Raw genomic sequence first — 12,521 nt, forward strand, 5'->3', positions numbered from 1 at the left:
TATGGAATGGCAGAATTATTGATCTGTAATGACAGCACCCAAGCAAACTAATCTTGGAGATCTCTGCAGAGTAAACATAACTGTAAATTCCCCGTTCATATTAAAAGCCAGCATGACCTCATGCCAAAACCATAACCAACCCACTGCTGAAAACTTGTTTTTACACTATATCTTTAAGTCTCTAGATCACTGCAAGTTCCCAGAAACCAGACTGTTACTTTAAGGAACCTGAAAGTATGGAAACCTGATCCATTTAATCTGAATTCAATCATTATAGCCTATGACTTAGGGGCTACCAGCTTCCAGCTAAATACATTATGAAAAACCTGAAGGTCGTTTCAACCATATTATATAATTGCCAAAAAACCCTTTCAGTGACCAGCTGACTTAGAGTCAGTCCCACTATTTTCCACAATAAAGTCTGTGACTACATGTCTTCCCTTTTCAAAAACCTACATACTACTGTTGCCAAAATGAGGCAGAATATTGTCACCAAGGTTTTAATTTTACTTCCGTGGGGTACCTAATTTATTTAGCCACGGATCAAACCTTGTGGAGCTGGCAGCAGACTGAGAGATGTCTTTCTTTGACCTGCTCAAGTTCCATAAATTCTAGATCTAAACTGCATTGATGAGGTGACCATACTGCAGCGTTCATTCCCAGAAAACACAAATCGTGCCTTGTGACAGACGACACGACCCAGACACTTCACATCCGTTGACAGAGCAGCGCGCGCCTGGGACCGGCCGCAGGGTCACAATCCCGCAGTGGTTGTCTATCAAACAGTGATTCCTTTCAATCCACTGCCCCTGCAAAACTGCAACACAGAGATTACCTCACCTGCTGAAGGGCTTGGGTTTGCCCTGCTGTCCTCAGAAAGGACCACCACAGACTGTTTGACACTATGCGTACTTCATACCCCAGAGAAACATATGTGCAAAACACAGAGATTAAATACTGCTAATAAATACTTAATCACAGAAAAAACTTACTATTGAAACTCACTATTGAAAATAGTGACATTGTTTCTGTATTTCTGGTACTGGAAAACTACATATCACTTTCTGATTTGTGAGCTGATGTGCAAATTCTTCTGTTGTGTTGAATTTTATTAATGCCATTATGGCATTTATTGCTTATAATTTACTAATCTTTTGGCAGAAAACAATCAAACAAAACCAAGCTTAGCAGAACTTAACCAAAGCTGAGATCCTGCAAATTTTCCAATTTTAGTAGAAAGTTTCAGTTCTCTATCATAGTATCTAGCTCCTGAGATTGACTACTAAAATTAAAAGCAGAAATTAAATTGAGTAAGACATATTCTAAATAATTTGGACTTTATATCTAAAATATTCTGTACAAGTATAGTTGAAAAGCATTTTCAATGTCTCGTGATCACTCGTGCCCCTAGTTTAGGACAGAACATCTGATAATTTGGATGTAAGATGTAGATAATTTTAAACTCTAGTGTAGCATTTTACAAGTGGGAAGAAAATTTTGAAGAGATCACAGTTTGGTCAAATCCAGTGACTTTTTAGCCTCTTAAACAAAAAATCCTCACATATTTTAGCAAACAATAATGAGTCTCTTCTACTTAACTTCTTCAATAAAGAAAGCTGACAAAAAGAAACTCTACCTAGCTGTTGCACATGACAAATGGAAACCTCTTGGTTTGACCTGAGTATATGACAAATTAAGTTGTAATATCATTCTCTTACCAATGTCTTGATCTTGGTCTGAGTCACTTCTTCCAATTTTGGTTGTTCCTTCCTGAAACAAAAAAGAACTAATTTAAAAGTTGGTTACAAAAAAAAAAAAAAAACCAACTGTGTATACTACTTAAAAAAGCTTTGGTACATCATTTTAGCAAACACTTAAAATAAATTGTCTCTGAATTGTTTGAAGTAAATGCTGTGAACTCGTAATATTTCAGCCCACTGTCCCCCTTAGCATTGCAATTACTCTTCATCCTGCAGCTATGTCAGCTCCTGTGACTCCAGTAGATAAAGTAACCCTCAGTGGATGATGTTTGGACTGTGCTTGAGACCAATATTTTGAATATGAACATGCATCCTGATGCTTTGCACTTTTACTGTGAGAGTTGGTGTTTGCAGAAATGAGATAATGATTTTAATAAATATCCATGCAGAAAGAAAGAAGCTGCAAAATGATGATTCAATTTACCAGGCTTTTCTAATTTAGAAGTAACAGAATTCCTAATTTGTAAGGGCCCTTTGTCATATATTATGAACTCTTCAATTTAACTACTAAAGAAGAACTTTTTTCTGAAACTTAAATGACATCTATGAAGTCTTCCTGGTGCTTATGGTATATGGGCAAATTCCCAAACCTGAAGATTCAGTAACTTCAAAAAAAAAAAAAAGAGCTGCCTAGAAACAAGAAGATTTGAATTATATTATGGGTCAGTGATGGAAGTGAGACAGTAGTTTTATGATTGCCTACAAATACCAATTAAAAAGAGTTGTTTAAACAATAACACAAGAAAAAAACCTGCCAAAAGAGGCAATTAATTAAATTAATGTACCATCTGTCTATTACTTTCCATTACCAATTCTATGTTTTTCCTTAGGAAAAAAAAAACCAAGATAATTTCCCAGTTCTAAAGAGACACTGTAATTGGTTATGGTAAAGTGATTGGTAAATGCACTCTAAAATTACTTTTGTGGCAAGTCTTTCAGTTTTATTAAAATTAATTATGGACAGTAAACAATGTGATTTTGTATTCAAATTAGAACAAATTAAATATACTCTCTCCTCCAAGTGTATTGTAAAGCCTAGATTTAAAGATCAAGCACAAAGTAGTAATTGGAAGCCTGAAGACTGGGAAAACAGAAGCTGTGCACTACCTCAAGGTGCCCCAGTTCTGGGTAATTATGGGTAAATCCCAGTGGGTTTGTGCACTGGGCAGAAAGGGAATGGTTATCACAAAGCTCCTCACAGAGCTCAGCTGTCTGAACCAACCAATAGATCCCCCAGGCATGAGCCCTGCAGAGACTTCATTTGCTGCAGAGGCTGAAGGCTGGACTGTACCTCAGCTTTGAAGCAATTAACAAGTTACACGCTCAGCAAGTTAATGTTCAACTGCAAGATATCCACCTGGGTTGGCTGTAACTTCTGGAAAACTTGTGGTCCATGTGGCCTTTGACTCATGTCACTCAATCAAGTGAATTAGCAACATGCATTTTATACAGAGAGAAGTAAAAAGTCCTCAAAGTTCTCTTTATCAATTATCTTCTTCACTATCAATTATCAATATCTTTGGCAAATTTAACTACTTATAGTTACTGTATAGTTACTGTAATTCCAAAATAAACTTTTTTCAAGTTGCTGAACTAACTCTCTGGTAATACAATTTAATTAAGAAAAGTGTATGACAGCAGTATTGGCTCAGGAAATTCACAACAGCATCCAGTCAGTGAAGTGATTCTGGGTAAGTTTAAATCCAACTAAAAATTGCAGGTGAGACCAAAGGTACAGATATGATACAAGCAAACCACCTCAACTTGAGAAAACAAAATAAAAATAACCATATCCCAAGACCGTGCTGATTTCATTTTTAAATGCTATTATTGAGCTAATAATTGTCATATTTTTAGTCTATCCTGATTTAATATTGAGTATTCCACCTGAAAAAAGAGAAAGATGTTTCAGATGCAAGGGCTGCATAACCTGACCTGAGCACACCACAGCACATCTTCACACACCTTGAAGTGTTTTTACACTGTTACCTCTTCTGGCTGTTTCTCATGACTAGGGGTAGAATTCCTAAGGGACATTACAGAACCATAAAGAGTAAGACTGCTTTGCCCCTTCACTTCTGGAAGTACTCCAACTTTCAAAAAAGGTTATGAAGTATAACTTTCACTGAAACAATAAACAAATAGCATATTTTTAGGCTATGCAAAAAAGGCCAGCTAAATCACAGGAAAACATACATCTTTTATTAATGAAAGCCAGAAATGAAGCATGGGCACAGCATCAGTTAGTGCAATTAATACTATGAAATATCAGGGGAGTAAAAGGGTAACATAATATTTATTTTGCATGATCTGGAAACTGCTGCTGTGACCTCTCCCTAAAAGTACAATGTAAAGAGCTGTTATATGGTGAAGCCTTAATTTGTAAGGAACCACTAATGTTTTACCTTCTTGCTGTTCAGATGAAGGTAACAGACACCAGAGACTAAAAGATGTAAAGCACAAAGAAAAGAAAAGGCAGCATCTAGAAGCAAAGAAAGAAGGGACAAAGATGTTAGTGTGACAGAGTCATGAATGACTTCAGAAGGTGACCCTTCAAACCATATTATGGCATTAAAATGAATATATTTAAATTAGGTGTTGTCAAAATTAGTATGGGAAAGTATTTGCTCTTTCCCCAATGGCACATAACAGAAAAACATTTAAGTAGTAGCAGTTGCTTTCAAGAAATATTTATTGTTAATGTAGGGTTGAGTAGTTGAAGTTGTATGTTGATCAGCACTGACATAAATACTTGGTCCCTAATAATTACCTAGCACAATTTCTTTGTGCTGGCATGAGAAAAATTAGTTAAGTTTCTCTTTCAACATGATAGAAGAACAGCCAGATTTCTGTTTTAACTATTTCTTGCCATTTTTAAGAGGAATAAAAAATCCTGTGTCCTTAAACTGTTAATTACCACAAAAATCTAGATGATGATTTTTATTAGGAGACAGATACATGATTTTTAACTGCATTTAACATATATTTCAGCAATGAGTGCATCCCTGTAGAAGTGCCTATCCAACATGCCTTTCACATTAAGCAGCATCAATATTTCAGTAATTTCCATTCATTTAAACAATATTAAAAATGTTGAAGTCTGGCCTAGCACTTGCCATATCAAAAACCAAAAAACCCCTAAAACTATCTGACCCAGCCATGCACATCATATGCCATAATGTGCAGTAATATACATACAATGCTATAAACGTTTCTTAGTGAAAGCTTTGCCTGAAATTAGCAGCTACACAACAAAACAATGTCTGTGAGGCCAGGAGTTCTACGTGATCTTCAAAAATAGGCACTCAAGCAGTATCACAAGTAATTAACCTTCATGCTGCATACCTGGTATCTATATGGCAGATCTCTCATAGGGTTAAAAGCAATGTATAGAAGTTGTTGCCAAAGTGAGTTTTGTTTCTTAAACCTTACTTTTATCTATACATGTACAAATATTCCAGTCTTAAGTATACAAATGCATAATAAAATTTGAACAGTTGTCTGGAATACTTTAGGCACCATCCGCCATCCTTTATGTTTCTACATATACGAACACATAACTGCCCTCATACTTTGTGGACTAATTTAAATATTTTGCTTTGCTTGTAATACAATATAGAATACTTTGCACATGCATTCATAAGGGATCAAATGATATTCATATATGAATTCTTCTCCATTTCCAATTACTTTCTGCTTTTCCCCCTCATTATATTTTATGATCTGCAACCTTCATATTTTGATAGCTTTGTTGTAATGTCACCCTCACCACTCTCCATTTCCAAACAAAACAAATATTTTGAAATTAAAGGGTAAAATTAGACAGGTGGCCATATCTCACCCTGAGATGGTATAGCACCACTCCAGTGCTGAGGATATCATCATCCACGGCCATTAGATGAGGTAAATTAGAATCTATTGTTACTCCAGCTTTTTCTTTGTTGATGTCCACACTGTATTCTTCCATGATGGCTTTCTTGTCTGTCCACTTACTTGTCCAGTCTTTGGTCAATTGCTCAATCTTAAAGAATAGGAGAGAGAACTGTTTCATTTACTAAGCAGGATAATTTTTCTTTTTGATCATGCTAACAAATTATTTTCACTGTCTTTGGGCAAAACTTAAAGTCTACAAAAACCTTTCCAGGTTAGCAGTAATCAAATCTTCTCAGTAATTTTGGTAAGTGTAGAATATTTTCATTTGAATAAATTGGAGTTTATGTTAGAAGGGAGAGACTGTGTATAATGAATTGCTCTGATATATTGAGACAGCTTTCAAACAAGCGGTAGATTGTGCAGGCTTAGTGATGCACAATGGACTGTGTCCCATTAAGGACATGAGACTTTTGTCACAAACTGGTAGAGCACTCTCAGCATGAATTAAGGATGGCAGTTTCCTGCGTCTGCAGAGCAAAAAGGAAAGGATTAAGACAAAAGAGTTTTCACTGTAGTTTCACAACTACAGCAATGCTATCCCCCTGGCCTAGTGGAGCAGGAGATAGTTTCAGCATCAAGTAAATCATACACACCTTCATTTCATTCTGAAGGACCAGCTCAGTCAGATTGCCATCCCTGTCATCACTCCAAGAGGGACTGGAATTTCTCTGTACAAAAAACAGCCACCAAGATCTACATGTTAGTTTTCTTATTCACAGCTGGCAGGCATGTTCTTTCACTCTCCAGTATTTCAAGGAGGTGAAATCAAGAGAAGGAAAGAGAAAATACACATGCTGCCTTCTAGCATCTAGCCTACATCTCTCTAGCTATTGCATGCAATCTTTTGGCATAAAGAACCAGTGAAAAAGCAATAACTGAGAGATAGTTATGTGTAAATACATCCTGAAGTGTAGTTTCTGTCACTCTCAGCAAAACATTCTCTCCATAGCTTGGAAAACCAAGACACTATTATTATTCCAAGAGAAAAAAACACCAGGGATGTCAGCTGTATTGTGAGGGCTCACGGATGTTCAAAACTCCTTTGCAGGGAGAGAGCATGCAGGAAATGTGAAACATCAATTAATCTCTTGAAACTTCAACACCTTTAAAATGAAAATATTTCTATTTCATGATTTTTCTGGACAGGTAAACCATCCAATTCTATGAAAGACAGGCAAGGAAATCCTTTTGAATCATTACATGACTACTTATACTTCAGGTTCATCAGTACAATGACAGAAAGAGGAGAAATGACAGAAAAGCAATTAACCTTATAATAATTACAAAATCGCCCAGAGAACAGTTTCATTTCTCTCCAGTTACAATAAACATGGAAAGATAAACAGGTGAGATGAAAGTAAACTACCTAAAGTAACACAAAAGCTCCAGCAGGAAAATGTTGATACATACCAATTCAAAGCTCATCAGCATAGTTTTCAACCTATCAATTTCTTCTCTCAGCTCTCTGATCAGTTTCACATTTGCATCCTGAAACATTGAGATACAGACTGTTGGAAAAACTCTAGCTTAAGAAATCAACCTGGAGCTATTCCAACAGCCAGGAAGAGAGGAGAATAGGCAAACTCACAGCAGTACTCCTTGCTTCACTCTGCCAGGCCCTTGAGATGTACTGCCTAGGGACAGGTGGCTCTCATCTTTGATAGGTTCTGTTTTACCATAAACTTTTTTCCATCTCTCTTCTGAACAAAGACCTACCATAGCATTTGTTCCCATCATGACCAGATGGTTACATCACTACTTCTAAGGATTTACCTTCAAAATAGTTCCATGACATCAGAAAGATGCTGTTACTTAATGCCGGTATACAAAATCCGATTAGAGGAGATGAAGCCAGAGAGTCATCCAGGATGGTATTAAAAGCCCTTACATACATACATGAAGATACACACATAAAGCTGATACACGAGGAATTTCCTCTCTGCTTGGTGTGAGGCATTTATCTCACTTTCAGAGTAAGCGTTTCTGCACTGGCAGTTTCTGGAAAACAGCTTTTACAGACATTTCAGACAAACTCTTGGGTCAAGAATCAGCTTTCTCTGAGCTGCCAGGTCAATTTGCAGTGAGGGGAAGAAGACTGAAGGGCTGGGGTCGAGGGTCTAGCATGGGCTGTGCAAGAGAGTGATGGGTACACAAGTTGCGAGGCTGTGAGAGGCTGTGTGTGACAAGTGGCTTACCCACGAGTGTTTATGTGACTTTAGCCTGTCACAGAGCTGAGAACTGCTGCTGGCAAAACCAAGCACACAATTGCTGCTACTATTGATGTCTGAAAACAACTTCTAGGCACTGGTAATTAAAAAGCAAATTAAATTTGAGAAACCTAGGATTAGAAGGATTTGCTTCTACCCAAATTTAACAGAGTATTGTTAGGAAAGCAAAAAGTGAAGTACAACCCTAAGATTCTATCCTTTCATGTACAAAATAAAATCTTAATGCGCTCATGCCAAATCACAAAAGAATACTACTAAGGCTGTAAAGTCAATGGATTAAATATTAGGAAATGGCTGGAATAAAGACTTTTTTTGAAACCTAAATTCACTGTATATTCCTTAAATGAATGCGCTGCGATTCAGTCCTTAAGTTATGCAATCATGTGGAAAGGGAGCCTTATGCAGAATTCCAGGTCAAGAATGATCAGTTACAGAACAGCAATTCTAGAGTTTTATATTTCTAGCATATGTGGCTGTAGATCTGAATCAGTATGTGCTGCTTAAATTTTGCTGTAAAGACAGCAAAAATTATGCACTTCCCCATGAATTATTTTTATTGCTGGTTCTCATGACTATAGCATCTAAAACCTCCAAACTGTTTTAACACTCTGTTTTTGAGAGAGTTTACATTTTTCACATTTGATAAATGTGGACTGAGCATAAGGGTGGAAAATGAGAAAAAAGCGCACACTGAAAATGTGCCTTAAGCATCTGAACATCTAGGATTGAGTAAGAATGGGATAGCAGGGGCAGCAATAGAATTCAGGCCTCCAATGCAGCACCTGACTCTCTCCTTAATACTCTGCCATCTTTTAACTTGTGCAGCCTGTGAAGAAACTCTACATAATCAAACAAATGAATCTGTCATAAAGTCAGAGCTCATTCCTAGAACAGGCAATGAATGAAGCTTGGGTTCTGTGGCCAAAATGATTCCCATATATTTAAAGGCTTCATTATTTTGTGTACTGAGAAGAAGACAAATTGTGACTTCATAGGCTACTTTAGACAAAACTCAAGGCCTCACCTCATTTACTCTGGGCTTGTTAATAATATTTTTGGCATTTGCAGCATATCTCAAGGTACTCATGGTCTCGTTGTAGCTGGAGCTGGCAGGTGAGATAGCTACAGACAGAAAACAAATGACACAATTTTGAAAAGCATTCAGTTTAACCCATAATATTTCAAAAAGGTTTTTTTTTTTTAGTCTTGCTTCTTTAAAAGATAAAAAATAACCCTAGGGTTATTTCATTAAGCTCACAGAGAATGTCTTCTCCAGACTGTATTTATAACTGAATGAATCACCTAAAATCGAAGCTATCACCTTGGTAAGACTCTTAAACATAATTTCATGCACAATCAGCATGCATTTTCATTTCCTTGAGTATTCTATGAAGTATTTATGAAAATCTTTACAAGGACAGATTCTAAGTGTTATAGCTGTCTTCTCACTGCAGTAGAGGTGTGTATTAAAGGCACAATGCAGTGCAAAATGTTAAACCAGGAATAGAAACCAAACTCACTGGCAATCATGATGGTCTTGGAGTTGCCCCCCAGACTGTCCTTCAGCAGCCAGGTGAGGATGGAGTCACGGTACGGGATGTAAGCCGGCCGCCTGGTCCCGCTGCTGCCGCCGGAGGGAGGGCTGTCCACATGGCTGCTCTCCCCTTCACTTGTGAGGGTGTTAATGCTCTGGCAGCTGCTGAACATCTGAGAATTTTGTGCTGAGGGAGAAGTACCACAGAGCTCAGGAAAGGAGTTCTTTTTTTTTGTCATGGCTACTTAATTTTCTTAGATGTCATTACCGTTTATGAAGACACCACACAGCTGTTCTGTTGAGCTTTTTGATGTAAATGCAAATAACATTTACACTCAACACACAGTGAGTGAGTCATCTGCTTTTATCACTACCCTTCAATAGAAAGAACTAATGTGCTTACCTAAAGTGGATATGACAATTCCAAGTGTAACTAATGACTTGTTAATATTGGCACCTTCGGTAATTCTATCTTTACAGTAACTGGGATCAGCTCTTTCACTGCAGCAAACAAGCGTGAAAAAGACAATGCAAAATAAACAAAAATGCTTAATTATTAACATACAGTCAATATGAAAACATTATGTATTTTCAAGCAATACAATAAAACAGAAATTATGAGCTTTGAAATTAAACAACCCATATTCTTCAAATATTTCGTATTTCCCTCTATTTCAAAACACCCAAACAACCGTGAGCAGTTGGTGCAAGATACAGTTAAAGACCCAACAAAACATAAACTCAATTGTGAACTGGGCAACTCAATCATAGTGGTTCTGAATTTTAAAAAAACAACATACATTTCACATCTTCACAAGGGTAGCCTGGCTCAGTGCAAAAGTCTGCATATTCCCTCAATGCCACTTTCTCTGACCATAAACACATGGTAATTTATGTTCTTGAGAAAATAAAATCCTTTTCTATAACTGTTCTATAATTCTTCAGCACAACTTCCATCTTTCTGTTTTCTGTCACATCCAACACAACCACATGTACCTCACTGAAATGCACAACGAAGAGACTTAGGAACTTTTGGAATATGAACAACATAGACAGTGAGATATATTTCTATTATAAATAATATAAATAACTATTTTCTTCTGCCCATGCTAGGCAGCCATGAGGAACACATTCCTTTTTGCCCCTCTCTTTTCAAGGACAGATTTAGTAATTCCAACAACACCTACCAGAAAAGCCACTTAATAAGAATATGAAGCTGAATGGAATTACCTTAAATGTATTCAACAACACAGCATTGGTTCTGAGAACCCAGGAATTCCCTTCCCCAGTGAAAACCAATACTCAGTACAGAAGAACTATTGACAAAGACAATATTAATATTAATATTCCCTGTTACATTATAAGAAAGTCAAGCTTTCTGTTAGTTCAATGAAATTTTAAAATATTAAACTTCATCTTTTAAGGCAGTACTGCCAGCATCTCCAGAGAAAATTACCTCTCTGCCCTTCGGTATATTATTACCTGCCTGCAAGGTCCACTAAGTTGATCTTGCTTGCAATTTCAGACGGAAGATTGTTCTCTAATATAGCCTGAAGGAAAAAAAAAATCAATAAGGAAGATTATTCCCCTTAATTAATTAATGAAAATAAAATTGATGTGCTCTTTTGTTTGAAGCTGAGTTGTTCATATGACTGTCTCACTGCCTTTGTTTGTGACCTTGATCCTCAGACTATGTTCAAACCACTAAATCAACAGCTTTCTCACCCCACAGAGAAACTACCCTCTTATGCCAATTTCCTCTCAAAAAAACCTTTACTGACTAGAGACTGTGAAAGGCTTTCTTGTAGACCTTGCAGAGTTATTTTCCACTAATGTATTCCAAAGGTCTTTTGTGAAACTAAGGAAAAATATCCCCAAATGTTCTGTGATTACAGGATGTTAGAAGTGCGAGATAGAAAAGGTCTATTGGATCACTGGACGACTTCCCTGCCAGGGAAGGATGTAATTCCTCCAGAGAAAGGCTGCATTGTCTCAGGGAGAGTACTGGATGCCAAACAGATGAGTACATCTTAAAAGCTGGATAGATACAAAATTTTGGTATAAACTAATGCTGTACTTCAATTAAGAATCCTAAACAAGTGTGATAAAACATAACCTCAAACATATTCACATGTAATTTTCACAGCATCTGAGGGGTTATTGCATTTCAAAGGGCTTATTGAAACTGAAAACATTTATTTTAAAAGTGAGGTTTTGGCATCACTTCTGACTATAAGCTTGCACAAAGGAACAGAATGCTTCAATAAACACTCAACACATCTGCAGTGTGATCCAAAGGAAATTATTTCCTTCCACCATTACTACAAACAACACAAAATAGTGACAAGTAAACAATGCACAGTACAGTGAACAACGCTTTTGAAAGTGAAGAGGAAGTTGGATTATTTTTAGCTAACCTGAGTGTAGTGTATGGTGAAGATAGCATGGGATCTGCTGCTGGCATTGTGAATATGTGTAGCTGCTGTGATTCTAGAAAGAAGAACAAACCATTCAATTACAAAGGGTTACTTCCCTGTATTCAGGGAAATCAAAATCAACAAACACAGCAGATAAGTGAAACTTGGAGAATATGGCAGGCTGCATTCTTGGATCTGATTCCTGAGCATTTGGCAGAGAACATGAAAAGGGAGAAACTGAGGATGAATTAGAGGTGGTTTTTTTTCCACCAGCAGCACTCTGAGGAGATATTTTAAAGCAGCCTTACAGCACAGGTATAAGGTGTGGCATAAGCAGAGAACAGAGCAGAGAAGTACAGCCAGCAACAGCATCAAACAGCTCATCCTCAATACAGAGTGCACAAGCCCAGCATATCTCTATTTGTCTCCATTTTTATCCCTTGGCATTTCCAGAGGGTTCAAAAACCTTCATACACAACTTCTGGGGTTCCTTTACCCTGGTACAACTCTTTTTCACTGCCAGAGGAGGCCAGTGAGACTAAGCAGTCCACCCATGTGAGTGCTAAATGAGTACTGTAATTCCCTGTGTGGCACTTGCCTGACTCTCTGACACGGACAGACGGCTCTCGAGCTCTGACCCAGCGCACTC

General features: G+C 37.3%; 1 protein-coding gene across 1 annotated transcript in view; it reads right to left on the reverse strand.

Moving 5' to 3' along the window:
- Nucleotides 1–12,521, reverse strand: part of STARD9 (StAR related lipid transfer domain containing 9) — an 86,413-nt gene that overhangs the window by 35,192 nt on the left and 38,700 nt on the right. Inside the window, 10 exon segments of the mRNA XM_053945848.1 lie at nt 680–817; nt 1,719–1,770; nt 5,602–5,781; nt 6,287–6,361; nt 7,104–7,181; nt 8,946–9,043; nt 9,442–9,642; nt 9,859–9,956; nt 10,938–11,005; nt 11,873–11,945. Coding sequence (XP_053801823.1) covers nt 680–817; nt 1,719–1,770; nt 5,602–5,781; nt 6,287–6,361; nt 7,104–7,181; nt 8,946–9,043; nt 9,442–9,642; nt 9,859–9,956; nt 10,938–11,005; nt 11,873–11,945 — 1,061 coding nt within the window.

This window comes from Vidua chalybeata, chromosome 6 (assembly GCF_026979565.1).
Source record: "Vidua chalybeata isolate OUT-0048 chromosome 6, bVidCha1 merged haplotype, whole genome shotgun sequence".
NCBI classification, from domain to species: domain Eukaryota; kingdom Metazoa; phylum Chordata; class Aves; order Passeriformes; family Viduidae; genus Vidua; species Vidua chalybeata.